This window comes from Grammomys surdaster, unplaced genomic scaffold (assembly GCF_004785775.1).
Source record: "Grammomys surdaster isolate TR1022 unplaced genomic scaffold, NIH_TR_1.0 126531, whole genome shotgun sequence".
Classification (NCBI taxonomy): domain Eukaryota; kingdom Metazoa; phylum Chordata; class Mammalia; order Rodentia; family Muridae; genus Grammomys; species Grammomys surdaster.
In genome coordinates this window covers 10622207-10639063 of record NW_021621323.1, presented here as the reverse complement: position 1 = coordinate 10639063, position 16857 = coordinate 10622207, and the positions used below count along the sequence as shown (strand labels likewise).

The window sequence follows — 16857 nt, the reverse complement described above, 5'->3', positions numbered from 1 at the left end:
TGATCCTTCCCTCCTGGTAAGCCTGGAGGTTTTATTTTCGCTAGGGTGATGTGCCCTTGTCTCCGAAGAGTGTGTGGTTCACGGATAGTAGAGCCACAACTCTTTTTCCTTGCCTTTGCTGCGTCTCTTCTCTCTGGTTAGGTGAGCAATGTGTTACATTTTCTCCTTTTCCTTCTCCTAGTCCCTAATTCTCGCCTCATTCCCTCTGTCAGAGCATCTATCAACGTGGTGTCGACCACAGCGCCGCCGGCTTTCTCTTTCATCTTCCTCCCCTTGCCTGAGTGAGGGGGCTAGAGTGGGCGGCGGGAAGGAGGTTGAAGAGAGACTGGCAAAGGACGAGAAGTGAGGCGAGAGGCGGGGGGGGGGCACAAGAGAAGAGATGCTTAGATGATGAAGTTAAGCCATGCCCGTAGAGTTTCTCGTCCTTTTCACGGGGGCCACACCGTTCTTTGGGGTGGGTTACAACACAGCACCCAGTCTATCTTCAGGTTGTGTTTTTTCCCTCCAGGCATGAACGGGCGCGCGTAAATGCATACGTACCCCCACGGAGCCCCCCAAACTATGACTCGTCCTTTGGGTGCTAGGAAATGAACTAGGGCTGGGGGAGAACCTGGATCTCCTCCTCCTCCTTCTCCCAGCAGACTCCCTCCTCCCCACCCCTCCAGCCGGCAGCCAAGGAGAGCAGGAGGCGGGGGAGGGGCGGGGGAGGAGAAGCGACGCAAGTGAATAGCTTTGCAGCGCCGGCTAGGCGCGGTGTGGAGAAGCGGTGGGAAGGCGGGACCGCTCACCTGCGGGGCAGCGCGCACCGGAGGGACCGGGCTGCGCTCTCGTGGGCCCTGGCATTCGGACTTGCCCGGAGCCTTGCAAGCGGCCACGCTCCGGGTGTTCCCCGCCCGTCTGCCCGGAGGAGCCGAGGGGCCACCGGGAGCCCTTTGCTTTGACAGAGGGGAGGCGGGGAGAGAGGCGAGTAACAGCGCCTGCGAGCCAGGCAGAAACTCGAGCCGGGAACAAAGAGGGATCGGGCTCGAGTGTGTGTGCTTGCGTGTGTGTGTGTGTGTGTGTGGTGTGTGTGTGTGTGTGCGTGTGCGTACGTGTGTGTATCGGCCCGAGCTGAGGGTTGGAACATTTGGGCCCGAAGCTCCTGCTGTGACTCCCCAAGACTCCGCCGTGCCAGCCACTGCCGATTCCCAGCGCTCATCAGCACAAACTTTATTCTTGGCAAACTTCTCTTTTTCTCCCCTCCTCCTCCGCCCCCTCCCCCTCCAGCAGATTAAATGCTCCTCCAGAAGGAAAACCGAAGCGAAAGGGAAGGAAAGAAGGTCTAACGCGGACGTCTGCAGCCCGGGTGGCTCCTTATTGTTTACTCTGAAGGAAGTGGACTTTTCGGTATTTTCTGATTCTGCTCGCATCTCCGCTGGGGTAAACGGAGCCTCTTGGCCCAGCTCTCATCTCAAAAAACCCAAAACCACCGAAATCAGCATCCGAGGAATCCGTGAAGAGGTTTTGCACGGTGACGCGCCACGGGACCCTCGTCTCGTTTGCACTTCGGAAAGTCGTGTGCCCCCGGAACCGGTGTCCTCGGAGCACAGACCCCAGCAGCGAGGGCGGCGTGGGGTGGCCACCCAGCCCTGGCAGCCTAGCCTAGTGCACGCGGAGCGGCGCAGACGCTCCTAGAGGCGCCGGCGACTGCCGCCCTCGCAGTCTGGTGCCCTTCGCCCCAGGGCCGGGCGCCGGCATCCTTCTAAGTGGGAAAGCGCGGCAATCGAAGAGGCTCCTGCAGCTGCTCCAGCCTTGGGCCCCTCGCTTGCCCACCTCGCTTCCATTCACGGTCCTCCAGCACTCAGTCTTCCAACCCCCCCCAACTCACATCGATCCCCCCCCCCTTCCTGCTGTCTGCGAGTGCTCCCGCAGCGGAGCGGAGATTACACAGCCGCTGGGATGCCCCAACTTTCCGGAGGAGGCGGCGGGGGGGACCCGGAACTCTGCGCCACCGATGAGATGATCCCCTTCAAGGACGAGGGCGATCCCCAGAAGGAGAAGATCTTCGCCGAGATCAGTCACCCTGAAGAGGAGGGCGACTTAGCCGACATCAAATCATCCTTGGTTAACGAGTCCGAAATCATCCCAGCCAGCAACGGGCATGAGGTGAGTGGGCAGCTGTCCGGAGAGGCGTGGCGGGTCCCGGGTCCTGGGGACGCGAAGGGGAAGCAAGCAGAGCGCGAGGCCACGGTGGCCACTGAGCCCTGGTCCCTCGCGGGCTGGGTGGGGAATAACGGCCCCTAGTCCATGGTGCGCACGTGTGTGAGCAGCGGGCAGGGAAATTTATTCCAAGTGGTTCTATGGCTAAACGGTGGCAAATGGGCAGGAAACGCTGGCCTTTACCCCACCGGTTTCGTCCTCCGACGTTTCGGAGGCTCTGAGGGACGCGATGCATTAAAACAGGGATGTCTAAATACAACTGCGAAGTCCATCATGGGGTGGAAAACAAAGTGCATCCGCTAGCTCTCTCGGTACGGTGCACTGAAGTGCGTTAAACCACCGAGGGCTCCAAGGAGCGAAGCCCCAGGCGGGAGGAAGGAGAGGCGGGCGTGGGCCTCGCAGAAGGGGCCGTCCCAACCGCCGTGGAGCAGGGCGCGCGCCCTAACTGCGGGGGCGTTGCGGGGCCAGGTCCCCACAGCAGGAAAGGCTGCTGCCGGGAGCCGTGGGCGAGCCGATCCGAGCCAGTCAACGGCACCGACACCGCAGTCCTTCCGCCCGCAACCCCAGCATTTAAAGTGGAAAGAAAAGCTTTTATTTGGGGTTAGGCTGGGTTGGGATCAGGCCCTGGATCTCTGCAGTAGAAAGGCGAGCCCTCGGCGGAAGCCGGGCCGAGGCTAGGGAGGAGGGACGCGCTTTATCAGATCTCCCGGCCAGCTGAAGGCGACGGCGCTGGTAACCCGAGTAGAGTAAATAGAGACACGTGGGTGCCGGCGCGAGGGAGCGGAGAGCCCTGCGGCGCGCGAGCATCGAATGGGCGTAGATCCCCAAAGCCCACACCTTAGCGGCCACTCTGGCCCAGCAGCTGAGGAAACCTCACGGGGACCTCCAGTAGAAAAGTTCTGATACCCAAATGATGTCCCCAACGTTATTTCCTTCCAGAGAAACTTGGAGAGTATAGCCTTTTCCTTAAATGGCAGCCTTCTGCCCCCACCCCCAACCCAAAGAAAGGGTGGTTTCGGGGGCGGGGACATTTTGGGTTTAAAGAGTGCTTTTAAGAACACCTCAGAGTTACCTTCTCTGTCCCGATGGCAGGGGTGAGTACGCATCTGAGAAGGCTGGGGGGCCTGATTCCAAAATATAAGGGAGTCTCTCTGTTCCCAAAGCCCTACAAAAATAGAGGAAGGGGCGAGAATGCAGTCTAAGTCAGGTAAAAAGGGTTTCTGTGTGCCAGAAGGATGACACGGGTCTAAGGACTGAAATACCACCTAAATTCTAGGGTTTTTTTTTTTTCCTTTGGCCAGACTGTAGAGTAGCCCCTTTCTACTGGAGTAGTCTACACATTTCAATCCACCTCACATTTCTACGGTTTTCTAGTCTAAGGAGAAAAGCCATGCTTAGGAAACCGAAAACTACCGGGGTTGGGTGTTTGAACTGTTCATCTTTCCGTGGTGGGAGTGGAGCAAGCAGAGCCGCGGAAGACGAGGGGTTATACCACTGATTTGCACGTGGTTGAGCTGGGTCGGTGGTGCTTACCAAAACTGATATTAACTGGGCTACCTTTTAGATGTCTATAACCCGACTCTCAATTTTCCCTCCCATTAACCACAGACCAGTTCTACTCTGGTAGCACTCGGCTTGAAAGTTGTAAGTGAACACAGTTTCAGCTAGGACTCCTCTCAGACAATTTCCCTAAGACCTCAGCAAAGTAGTTATTTTGTTTACATTTCCAGATCTCCTTTTTCCATTACAAAATGTTGTTTCTGGTGGTCTTGTCAAAGTAAACTAAGGCTGAAGAGGCTCACACATCCTAGAACCTGGGACCCAGGAAGCATTGATGGGTTCTTCGAACAGAACACGTCATTTCTAAATTCACTTTTTTTTTCTGCCACCTTACTTTTGATCCGGAGTACCTAATAATCATTCAAAAATACACACTGAAAAGAAGATGTTTTCAGTACTCAAGTCTAGCTTTTCCTTAATTTTAATCAAATGCGTAAACCTAAACCCTTGCCTTTGAATTAACAGCAGACCCATCTGTTACACACTCTAAGGTGATCTTCTTTCTTTTGGGGGTGGCTATTCATGCCATTAGGTGGTCAGACAAGCACAGTCCTCTCAGGAGCCCTACCACGACAAGGCCAGAGAACACCCCGATGACGGTAAGCCAGATTCTCTTTCTCCCCACTTTACTATAGGGCACATGCAATGTGAATATCTGGTTTTATTTTGCTACTTCTGTTTGAGTAGGGTGGGACCAGATGTGCAAGGCTGGGCCCCAAGGCTGGGCCCCACGAATGTTTTAACAGAATGACCAGAAGTTCCCAGCATCTCTCTCATGCTGTATATCACCTCCTTTAGGAAGCATGCCTTGCATGAGTCTGGGCCTTTAGATTTCCTTTGGCTTTCAGATTCTTAGAGAAAAGGGATGTTTCTAAAGAATATTTTTTTTCATTTGCAAATTTTCTGCCCGTGGGTTTTCAGTGCAGTGAAGGAAGGCTGTGGCAGTGTGTGGGCAGATGTATGGGGTTCAGTAATGTAGCTTGTAAAGTAGAAAAACGATTAGAAGCTACGTATATCAGGTGATAGACATGTCCCTCACTGTGGACTCTTGTCAGTAATTTAAAAAAAAATCACACACACAGAGAAACATACAGACATATATACATACATACTCTCAAACACACAACACACACAAGCATACATGCAAACATACACTCCCAAACACACACATACACACAAACATATATCCTTTCCCCCCTCCCTCCCCCTGCCCCCTCTCTCCTTCTTTGCTCATTCCATGTTTGATCAGATCATCAGAGGGTTCACTTGTTAATCAGTTGGCATTTCTGGTCTCCTTCAATTAACAATTGGCCTGTCTAGAATGGAGTGTTTGTACATTCAGTGTGTAGACCAGGGGGCAGGGGGAGAGCTCTATCTCAACCTTCCTGTTTGACAACAAGTAAATACAGCAACTTGTATACAGTAAATAAAGTACAAACAGTAAATGCAGTCTTTAAAAATACATATGGTATTTTAAAAATAAATACAGTAATGTAAAGTAAATAAGTTACTTGTATACAGTAAATAAAAGTAAAGGAACAAAATGTAGCCATGAAATTATTGCTTCCAAAGGTTAATTCACTACAAATTTGGTTTTTAGCCCTATGCTAGATCCAGTTTTCTCCCTCAATAAAAGTCTAACATTTGGTAGAAATTCAGAGACACAGGAGGAATTTTTTAATTTGTCTAAAATAAAGACCCTTCAATGTATAGTAAATGTGTATTGTGTTGGGGGTAAATGGCCGTATATATTAACATTTTAGTTTTAAAGTTTGTGTGTGTTCCTTTGTGTTTCTGTATTCCACAGTCCAGTTTGTTAGCATTATAACAAATTAGGTTAGATGAATAACACTTATTTTTGTAAAAACATCAGTCAGTAGTGGAAGTAAATTGAACCACATGTTTTTTTTTTTCCATCTGGTTTGCTGTTAAGGCATTGAGGAACATAAATACTGTCAATCTTAAATAGAGCCTAGTAGTCCACTTATAGTATTTTATGTAAAGTCTGGCCTGTCTTAGAAGCAGAAGATTCTCTGATGACACACCATGTGATAGAAGAGCCAAGTTGATGCGTCTTTAATTGTTCTTTGGATTCTCCCAGGAAAGCATCCAGATGGAGGCCTGTACAACAAGGGACCCTCCTACTCCAGTTACTCTGGCTACATAATGATGCCCAACATGAATAGCGACCCATACATGTCAAATGGATCCCTATCTCCACCCATCCCGAGGACAGTGAGTAACATGCTGATGTTGAAAATTATTTTCAGACGTGCAAATTAATTTGTGCATTCAACAGAATGCTTATTTCCTCAAACACGCTGGCAATGGCTTCCTCGTACGAGACCCAGTTATCCCATCATTCCGTAAGAGCTGTGCAAAAGGAATGGCGGCCTGAGAACAGTGCTGTCTTTATGTCTCCCCATTTGGATTTCTAGATTTAGGCTGACGGGCTGAGATGAATTAAGTAGAGAGAGCTTCACGAGCTAGGAAGCCAAGTGGAGTCAGGTCAGCAGCAGGTCTCTGAGTTTTATATGTTCTGCGTTTCTGTGCTGGTGATCAGAGGGAAGTGGATTTAATCTTTCAGTTAGCTAAGGACCAGGTAGATAGTTTTCAAAGCCCTAAACTGTTTAGAGTCAGAACTACTGAGGCTCATTCGGATCTAGACATTCAGAATGTTATTTTGGCTTTTGAAAATGTCTTGCTTTAATCACAGTAGCTATTGTTTTAAAGGGGGAGGGACAGACCATCCATTTTTACTTTGTTGTCAATTGGGGAAGTATCTGAAGGTCATGTAATGAAATTTGTTGCTGTTTCGTTCGATTTACTTAAAGTTGTAAGAAAAAAATGCAGTGTCGTACAACTATATTATGCTGGTGTGTACAGCATCATGGATGTCACATGTGGTATTTGATGAGATGTCTCTTTAACTGGGGGTAAGATGGCACCTGTGTCTTGAGAACGAGTGGCTGGTAACTTGTACAGGGTGTGCATGTGACCACATTGGCAAACATAACCCAGGATACCCCCGCTTTTTGGAGGAGAAGCTGCTGGGGCAGTCATCACTAACTGCCTGTTCTCAGTCCCACACCTCCACCACCCAAGCCCAGTGAAAAATACAGGAATGAGTCTCCCTGACTGAGGTTTGGAGTCAATCGGGATAAATCTCAATGCTTCTACAAACTGAGAAGTCCCTCAGAAACCCTTGGGGCAAGGGGTGTCACCGATGCCTTACGACAGAGTCTGACAGCTGGGAGGTTCACCCAAAGAGGCAGACAGGAAATGGCTGGCAATCAAGTGGAGCGAGAGCTTGTGGGTTATCTTAGTGGGATGAACCGTCGATGGTTAACATGATAGGCATGTGATGTTGGCCGGCCTTGTGATTGCAGACTTACTGTGATCATATTTTTTTCTGTAAAATTCCAGGTGGACATTTAAACTCCGGCAGGGACCATGCTTTTTCTCATTTTCATAAAGCAGTTGGTATGGAGCTCACGGAGATCAGATCTTGGAGATCTTTGTGATGTTCATTACAAGGGACGTTCTCCCTCATCCCATTATTTTAAAACATTTCAAGTATTTAATGATATTTATGGCCTGTGTGGTGTGAGGAATCCTCTACCTAAAATGTGGATGAACTAATAAAGCAATCATTGTCTATTGTTTAGAGATTAACCCCACCACCACCCCAAACACACACACTGAAAGATGCTTCTGAGGTTTAAAACTTGTAGAGAACTTGTTTGAGCCAGATAGAGAAATATATCTGATTTTAAAAAAAAAAAGTAGTTGTGCAGTTTTTTGTTTGTTTTTGTTCTTTATGGGCTGCATTTTGGACAAGGGACAGTTGAAGATTTCTATGAAAGGCTAAAAGGTCAACAAACAGCCCTTTCCAATCAAGTTAGAGTTCTGGTGAACTGAACATCACTTCCTAAACTGTTTCTATTTTATCCATGAGTACAGTGTGTACTGAATTGTGGTTTACTCCATACAAAGATCAGATGCTTCTCTCTTCAGAGAAGAAGTCTGGGAAATTAGTGTGATAATCTTCCTGGTATTTATACAAATACAAATATTGATAGTAATTCTTTCCCCTTTAAGCTAAGTACTATGTCTTTTGTCTCCGTAGCATTTTCTCCCGATTCCTCCAGTGAATCCATTTTGGTCTGTGTGTGTGTGTGTGTGTGTGTGTGTGTGTGTGTGTGTGTATGTATGTGTGTGCGCGCGCATGTGCATAACTACGTACCTTATATCTCAGCACCATTTTGAAATGTCAGTACAATGAAAGGTATTTACTGTTATATATGTATTGAACTTGACGTCCATGAGTCAGTCATTCATCACCTAAGGAAGATTTGTGGGCTGAGCAAATGTCACTAGGTGTAAACAATGTCCAGAGAACCTTTCCTCTCTTTTCTGTCGTCTGTGCCGAATCCCTTTATATGTGAAAATGCATCCGTGTTAGGTATGTTTTATTGAGAGACCCTGCAGTTTGCACAATTCCAGAAGCCTTTCAGTTTTAACCACAAGGCTATGTCAATTTTTTTTTTTTAGAGTCCAACTGAAGTGAGTTACAATCTTTGGTTTTTAATACCTAACAGCTGTTTATAATGTTTCTGAGATCAAAAACACTTTACCCGGAAGGCAGCCTCTCTTGTTCGGTCTAACCACACTTCTCTCTTCCTCCTTCCTTCTGTCCCCCAGCAGGACTGTTTGTGTCACTGACATTAGCCATGGTAGACTTTCTTAGATGGTGTCAGGAGCTGGTGGACCATTTGTGTTTGAGTCTCAGAGTGGGAGCAGCCTGGTGACTTGAATTTGCATTACAAACAAATCCCAGGTTATTGCATCTGCTGCTTGTGAGAACTGGGGAGAAACATCTGTGGGAGGGTGAGGCACCAACAGGGCCCCTCTCCTTTCTGTGACTAACTGCTGTCCTGAGATTCCAGCTGTGGCCAAGTGGCACACAGGGAGGCCTCTTCTGAAATCTCTCCATAACCATATGCTATTGCTCCTGTTTTAAGCCAGGCCGGGCATCATGGTACCTATTCAGGAGAACAGCCCTCGCCCATCCATCTTACTCCCTTCTGCAAGGACATTTTAGTTGGGACTTCCTTTTAGAACTGGAACCTTTAAGGAAGTGTGGGTATCTATACCAGGCATCTCATGAGTCTCTCCTGGAATCTTAAATACGAGTTTTCAGTTCAAATAAATAAGAAGGCAGCTCTGGCGACCTGCTTGGTGTAAATGTGGGCTCAAGCACAGAGGGTGAGAAGATGTGCAAGCCTGTTAATGCTTCAGAGCCAGGACCCCAGGAAAGTTACTAAAAGCATATTCCCAAACCTTTCTTCCTCTGAAGTTTATTGCCTGCAAACAAGGGCCAATGCTGAGGTATTAAAACAACAACAAAAACCAGTGCTTGTGTCCAAGCTTAGTGGTAGAGCCAAGTGTTCAGGAACAGTTCGAATGAGCCCTAAGCTCAGCTGCTTCAACATAGGAAAGTTCCCTATGGGGTAAGAGTATCCTGAAGTTAATCACCCTGGGTGTCAAACTTCCATTTGTCCTTCCTGCAGCCCAAATGGTTAACACCTTACAAGAGAAGTCTTCCATATCTCTTCTGATGCCCCGGAGAGTCAGGAAGCTGCCCGGTGGTCCCTGACCACAGCAGTTCTGAATCATGAGAACTTCCAACTTTCTGGTTCTCTATGATCTTCCTCAGAGAGACCTTGTGGGTAGGAAAGGGAAGATGTCTATAACCTCATTTTAGCTGTCCTGTAAATCGTTATTTTTAAAGTGGGAATAGCTGTGGAAATGTTATAGGCTCTTAGTTATTTAATCGTTTAGTCATTTAGAATAGTTTGATTGTGTTGACCTATGTATTCTTTTAGGGGATAAATATTTGTATTTCTGATGAACAGATCTCTCTATGTCTAGTGGATCCCCCACCCCTGACTTTTGTATTAAGTTTACAAATGACTAAGCTTTGGTTTTTGTCAGTGTTCACTTCTGGGACAAAGGAACTGAGGTAGATTTGCCTAACCATGAAGCTTCTGAATATAGCAATATGCCAATGTTGTATGGCTTTGAAACAAATAGTTAAATAAATAAATAAATAAATAAATAAATTAATTAATTAATTAATATAGCCCAGGGGTAGTGGGCCTGTGACTCGTACCTCATATGAGGAGTATGAGGGGAAGGCTCTGTGCTGATTTGACTTCCTGATGAATTACTTTTAATTTTCAGATTCCAGATGTTTAATTTCTCTCATCTAAGTATGCCAGCTTTTCCCTCTTTACCCTCAAGCATGAGATATATTTTCTAAGTGTATTTTGTGTGATATTGCCATGTGGCTATCAGGAGAAGGGGTGTGTTTGTGTGTGTGTGTATGAAATTCCTCTTCAGAGTCCCTGGATATTCTGTCTGATCCTTCCTCACTACACTGCTCCAAAGCAGGGGAAGACTCAGTGATGGACAAGAATTTGGAGCAGCTACTGTCGTCCCCCCGCCCCGCCCCAGATGCCTCCAGTCTCTAACGATTGTGCTAACCGTAGTGTAGCAGGGAGCCGTGCTCCACGGAGCCCTTTAGCGGTCGATGCTGTACGTACTGACCACTGACAGTCACTCGGTCTTTTCAATTGACCCTAGCAGGGTTTTTTTATTTGTTTGTTTGCTTGTTTCACAAAGACACAAGAGCAATCTAAAATAGAGTAATTTCACTAACTCAAGACCACTACCTCAAACTGGGAACAAATCTTTTGACGTCGTTTGGCTGACTTTTTTTTTTTTTTTTTTTTTTTTTTTTGAGACAGGGTGTTACTGTAGAGGGCCTCGAACTCACAGAAATCCAACTACCTCTGATTCCCCAGTGCTGGGACTAAAGGCTTGCCGGCCAGCTGAATCCTGGTGTTTCCACAGCCCCACATGTCTTGGCTTTCTTTTCACAAGCCTCCTTGTTTCCTTGTTCTAGCTCAGTCTAGCGCACACCTTAGGATGCTTACTTAGTGAGCTGGACGCTCGAAAGCATGCCCCTGAGAGTTCCCACAGCTGTAGAGGGTTTAAACCTCTGCTAAGTCTGTAGGCAGACCCATTTTGGATGTATTTACTGACATTTTTTTAAGCAGCCAGATCCACTCCCATTTTTCTTTCCCTCCCGACTCCTTTGTTCTCCATTTGCATATTATGGGTCAGATCAGGATTTTACAGATTGGTTTCCCTTTGATTTTGGAGAATGACTTGGGAATTTAAAAATAAAACATTCCAGTGCTGTCTGTCTGTGGCTAGCAGGAAAAGCACGCGCACGTTATTTCCAGGTACAGCAGCTCTCAGCTCTCAGCAGCTAGTATGTCACACGAGATGTTGTCATAGGACTGAAGGTTGGTTTTCCATGGAGGTGTCCATTTAAAAGTTGTTCTCTTTAAAGCCAGTATATAAGCAACTGCGACAAGCTGGTCCAGTTTATGGGAAGTCACCACCCTGATAGTCAAGAATTAGCTCTTGCTATGCTACTCCAGCGAGCCTACTTCATCTAGAAAAGACTGAGGATGTGGTTCATTTGTCAGAGTGCTTGCCCAGAAGCCCTGGGTTCAGAGCTCTGTGCCACACAAACTAGCTGTGGTTATGTACATGTCTGTAAACCCAGGAGACTTGGGAGACGGAGGCAGGAGGATCAGAAATTCAAGCTACTCCTGAGCTACATAGGAAGTTCACAGCCTGAACTATAAGAAACCCCATGTCAAATTAAGAAAAGCTGGACGGAGGGCAGGGGCAAGGACAACACATAGTAGCCATAGGTTTTCTTGAAATAACTGTTAAAAATATACCCTTGTGGGCTAGACAGATGACTCAGTGGTTAAGAGCATTGACTGTTCTTCTAGAGGTCCTGGGTTCAATTCCCAGCAACCCCATGATGGCTCACAACCATCTGTAATGGGATCTGATGCCCTCTTCTGGTGTATTTGACAGTGTACTCATATACCTAAAATAAATAAATCACACACACACACACACACACACACACCCTTGGAACCAAACAACTTGTAGTCATAGCTGTTTAGAAGGCTAAAACAGGAAGAGTGAGTTTAGGAGTTCAAGGCCAACCTGAGTCAGCATTGCAAGGTAGGTAGATTGATTTGTGTGTGAGTGTGTGTGTGTGTGTGTGTGTGATTTATTTATTAACATTAACTTATGGTTGCTTTTTAAATACTACAACTTTAATTTTATTCATGTGTATGTGTGATCTGCTTAGGGCATACCGGTGAATTCCAGTGTACAGAGGTCAGAGGACAACTTTGGGGACTTACTTGTTATCTCCTGCCACTGTGGGTTGAACTTGGGCCATCAGGTGTGCACAGCAAGTACCTGCTACCTGCTGAGCCATCTCACACTGGTCCTATTGTGATTTTTTTTTAATCACAATATAGAAATCATCGTTTCCTTATAACCCTGCAAATCATTTTAAAGATGTAAATAATGCGATTTGTAAATTTGGAGGTCTGAAGCCCCCAAATGGGTGAAAGCCCAACAGCAAATGCTGGAAATGAGTAGGGTGGAGAGCCAGGGCTCTCAGTCAGAGGCTGTGCAGCAGGTAGGGACCACCAAGTCAGCCTATAGCAACTCAGCCGGGTGTGCTTCAAGCCGTAAGCCGACATGATGGGGAAAAGCGGGCAGTCCTCGGAGAAGACAGTGCAATGTCCACTCTGCTAAGCCCGCTGGAATCACGGACTTGCTGTGTGTGTCATCTCAAGCTCAGTAGGGAATGGCAGTCTCCGTGGGAGGGTCTCGGAGGCAGCACAAAGCAGGAAGAATCTGCGCCGTCTCCTCCACTTCCCAGTTAGAGTCTAAAAGTAGACATTTTCATTCTTTTTTTTTTCTTTTCCAAGTGTCTACAGGCAATGAGTCTCTCTCAGCCCTATTGCTTGTCATTGTGACTTCTTGCACCCACCAGTGATCCTATGTGGCACCTGGCGACAGTTTTGCAGAAATCACATTTTGATCTCCCATCAGTAATTAATTCCTGAGATGATATAAAGTTTGGATCAGTAGAGAGGTTAGCCAGGCCTGGTGGCAAAGGCCTGCGGTCCAAGTTACTTGGGGTTGCGGCAGGAAACTTGCAAGTTTCAGGACAGCCTAGAAAAATTTGTAAGATCCTGTCTCAAAAAAGAAGGAAAAAGAGGGCTGGGAATGGTCCATGGTAGATGCTTGCCCAATAATGCATGACACTCAGTACCCAGGGCGGGAATGGGAGTGAACGGAGGAGCCTGTTGCTACGCAACACTGAGAAAGGTGGAATGAAGAGGCCGATGTCGGGAGGCGCTGTGACCTGGAAAGGGGGTGTCTCTAGGGATGCTGTTCCACTTGGAAAAAGGAATTACTGTCAGCCTCTGAACCAAACAGAACATTTTAAATCTCTAATTTTTAATTTTTAAACTTTAAAAAATTATATATTTTTTATTATGTGTAAGGGTGTGTGTCTGCATGCAGGTATGTACACGTGAGGCCAGAAGCATCAGGTCCTCTGCAACTGTGGTCATGGATGGTTTTGAGCCACCTGATCTATAAGTCCTAGGAACAGAACTTGGGTCCTCTAGAACAGTAAGTGCTCTAAGCTGCTCAGCCGTTTCTCCATCACTTAACCTGCTAAGCTTTGTCATAGACACTGTCAACAGGGATGGTAGTTGATCACTTGATCAAGAGTTCATCCAGGATGGAGATTGTTACATCAGCCTAGAACAGAAGGGATGTCCCCAGTCACTTGCCTAAACAATAAAGTGCTAACAGGGGACTGTGTACGTCCTTGTGTCTATTTTTATACTTCTAGTATGCTCGGTCTCTATCTAACCAAGTTTTTTATGAAATACAGAATCTGAAAGTATTCTGCTAAGTAACCCTGTCTTATATGTAATATTTTATTTATTTTCTTGTTGGTAAGGGCCATTAGACCGCTGTGCTCAACCAAAGTTCTTATCTCGTAGAATGTTCTGTGTCAGGTAACAGCTGAAAACAGCTCATTGGAAGAAAAAGATGCGACCAGAGCCAGGGGAGAATTCTTATCTCTTACCTAGATCCTTGAAACCTAGGACAAATGCAGATGATAGAAACGTGGTTTTTTTTTCTCCCCACAAATATACTTGAGATGAAAATATAGCTGTATAAAACAAAAACTAAGATCCTCCTAGCATCATGTCACTAATCTTTGCAGTTTATTCTATTTCCAGGCAGAAAGATTTTCACTAACAGTCAGGGGGCATTTTGTGGGGGCCTGATGTTTACGAGCTGTGTGCCGTGAACTGATGGCACTGTTCCGTGAAGCTGACAACATAATGTTGTTGGAGCAGTGTTGATGGAGGGAGGGCCTGAGGTAGATGTCAGAAAACCTGAGATCTAGTCTGAAGTCTGGTGCCCTGTTTCTGGAAGTATTTCTCCTTCCCCAGACTTTGTTCCCTCCTTCACAAAATGACACCTTCTGGGTGTGGCTGGCCTGCCTTGCTGTGCCCATGTAGGTGTTCTGGTAGCACAGAACCTGGGCAAGAGCTGTGTCCTCGACATGACAGTAGGAGTCCAGAATGGTGTGAGCTAGTGCCAGATCCCCTTCTGGTAGGACTTATGCAGTAGTGACAGGTGTGTGGCTGGGCTATGGAGCTCTGGAGAAAGGAAGAGACACATGGTTCTTCTGTGCGGTGGTGCTGGCTCAGAATCTAGACCCTGGGTGAAAGCCTTATCCTAACCTCTGGAGAAATGTTTGCATTACTAAGTTTTGGGGATTCGGCGGCATCCTTGTCTGTGGTGTTTTTCTTGGGCTCCCTTTCTCTCTTGGATGTTGGGAGAACCTCATCCTCACCTCTGACACCCCTCTCCCCTCTAAGGAAATGAGATGTGTAAGGGAATAGGCTTCCAGATTTTTTTTTTTTTTTTGCTGAGATCTCATATTCTTCCAACATTCTATAGGGAGTTATCAAATAACCCGTACTTCCTTGCACAGCTTAGAGAGAGTATATTCTGAGTTAGAAGGGGTTTCCCCATAACCCTTTAGGTTCTGGATTTCTCTCCCCTGTTGCAGAATTACATGGAGAGGAACTTGAGGCCATGAGAATGTGAGGGCAAGGTCCAGGTTACATTTTTCTCATTACATTTTCTTCTGGTTTAAGTCTTTCTCTTTCTCTTGGTACCAAAAAGATCAGGCCCAAGGGACAGGTTAGCTGGGATTGAAGTGGGAAAAAAAACAGTGTGTGGAAAATTCCAGTTTCTCTAATGTCTTTTGCAAAAGGCACTTTCTAACAATGGTCACCTCGCCCTTGGAGACTAGCTCCGATGGCTTGGATCATAGAAAGGACATTGTAGGAGATGAAGGTTTGGCTTGATGTTAGACACAGCAAGGGCAATGACCTGACTTCCAACCAGTACCGGAGAAAGATTTTTTAAATAAAGGAAAGAAAAAGGCACTGTAATTTTATTTTATCTAAGATGTATTAGACTTTATTTAAATTTAAATTATTAAAGTCTGAGACCAACCCCCCCAAAAAAAAACAAAAAACAAACAAAAACAAAAACAAGACAAACCAAAAGTACCAAAAGGTTTACCACCTACCAGCGTTCGGGGAACCAGTCAGCCTGCCTGCAGGACTGAGGAAGAGACTAAGTCTCAGACACTGCTCACTGTGTTTGTATGCTTGTTTAATGAATATATTAAAATCCTCACACTAATATTTACCTTTTTTGCTTTGGCTAAATGAATCACTGTTTTATACTTTAAAGTGAAAATGGAAAACAATTGTGTTTTAAGAAAATACTACCTCATACCTTAGTTTACTGTTCCATGAGTGGCGTGGGTTAAGATGGCTGTGTTAAAGTCAAGCCCGACCTAAGGAGGGAAGGAACCCACCCTAGGTCAGTAGATTGTACAGGGCCCTTTCTTAAGTACAAGTATGGATAATATATTGCACAGTTAGGGTCTTTCTTAGGTATAGACTTGTTTTATTGTCATTAAAAATAGTCCCATTTGCGTCAAAAGAGTGAAAAAATGGTAAGCTTCTTGGTTTGGTTCGAAATTTCTTTTCAAAATACTTAACTGTTTTTTGTGAAGATAAAAGAAACGTTTTTAACTTAAAAAAGCCTTCCTGTGCAGCCCTTGAGACTTCTTTCTTTGCACATACATTAAGGCAGTGAGTCTTGGGCTGCCTAAATCCATGTCAGGCCCGTGGGCCTACAAACTCAAGTTCTCATCACTCAACCCTGATGGAGCCCAGGTAGAGGGTGTGACCTGTGTTTACCTACGGTCAGACTGTATGGGGTTCTCCCATGGTGCCTTGCCCTGCTGACCCCAGAGCAAACCCCACACTGTTCAGCATCATTTGGAAGTTTTCTTGCAGTCTGGAGCCTCTGCCTTGTAGACCTCCCCTCCTCACTCTCTGCCCTACAGCTACTTTCCCAGGCGTGTATCCTTAAACCTTGCTCCAAGTCCTTGTCTCTGGGTTCTTGTGGCTCGGTGTCCCTGAAATACTCAGCTCATCTTCTTGTCCGCACTTAAAGGTCCAGGCTAGAAGGCGCCACCTCTGGGAAGCATCTAACAGTTTCCCTTCCGACTAGGAGGATCTTGCTCTCCTGTGGGATGCTATTGGATCTTCATGGTTCTTCTTTATACATTTTCAAAATGGGTTTTTAAAAATCTTGTGCATGGCTGAATGTCTGTGTGGTTATGTGCATGTGTGTGGGTATGCGTATATGTGTGTGTGGGTATGTGTATGTGCATGTGTAAGTATGTGAATATTTGTATGTGTGTTTGTGTGTGGGAATGTGCAGGAACATGTTACACATGCGTGCGTGTGTGCGTGTGTGTGTGTGTGTGTCCGTGTGTGTCCATGTGTCCGTGTGTGTGTGTGTGTCCCTGAAGAGGCCAGAGGTGTTGGAACCTATCCTCTGAGCCCCTGTGTATATGTTTTGTATGAGTTAGGTATCTCTATGTTTTTTGTTTTTTTTTGTTTTTGTTTTTATTGTGAATCCCTTTGAGGATAGAGTGTCTTAATCTTCTGTTACCTACAACTACAAGTTTTTATGCTGCATGCCTTGATCCAGGTTATTCACCAGAGACGTTTATTGGAA

The 16857-nt window shown here is 46.2% G+C and overlaps 1 protein-coding gene across 2 annotated transcripts in view; it reads left to right on the top strand.

The window, feature by feature from the left end:
• The first annotated feature begins 729 nt into the window (after positions 1-729).
• The window catches only part of Lef1 (lymphoid enhancer binding factor 1), a 105585-nt gene continuing 89457 nt past the window's right edge, over positions 730-16857 (top strand). Inside the window, exons 1-3 of one of the 2 annotated variants that reach the window (XM_028760359.1) lie at positions 730-2145; positions 4292-4358; positions 5861-5994. In XM_028760359.1, the coding sequence (XP_028616192.1) occupies positions 1939-2145; positions 4292-4358; positions 5861-5994 (408 nt within the window). In that variant the 5' untranslated portion in view covers positions 730-1938. Of the gene's footprint in view, positions 2146-3246; positions 3294-4291; positions 4359-5860; positions 5995-16857 lie in introns of those variants that run through there. The other variant, XM_028760360.1, reaches the window with a different exon arrangement.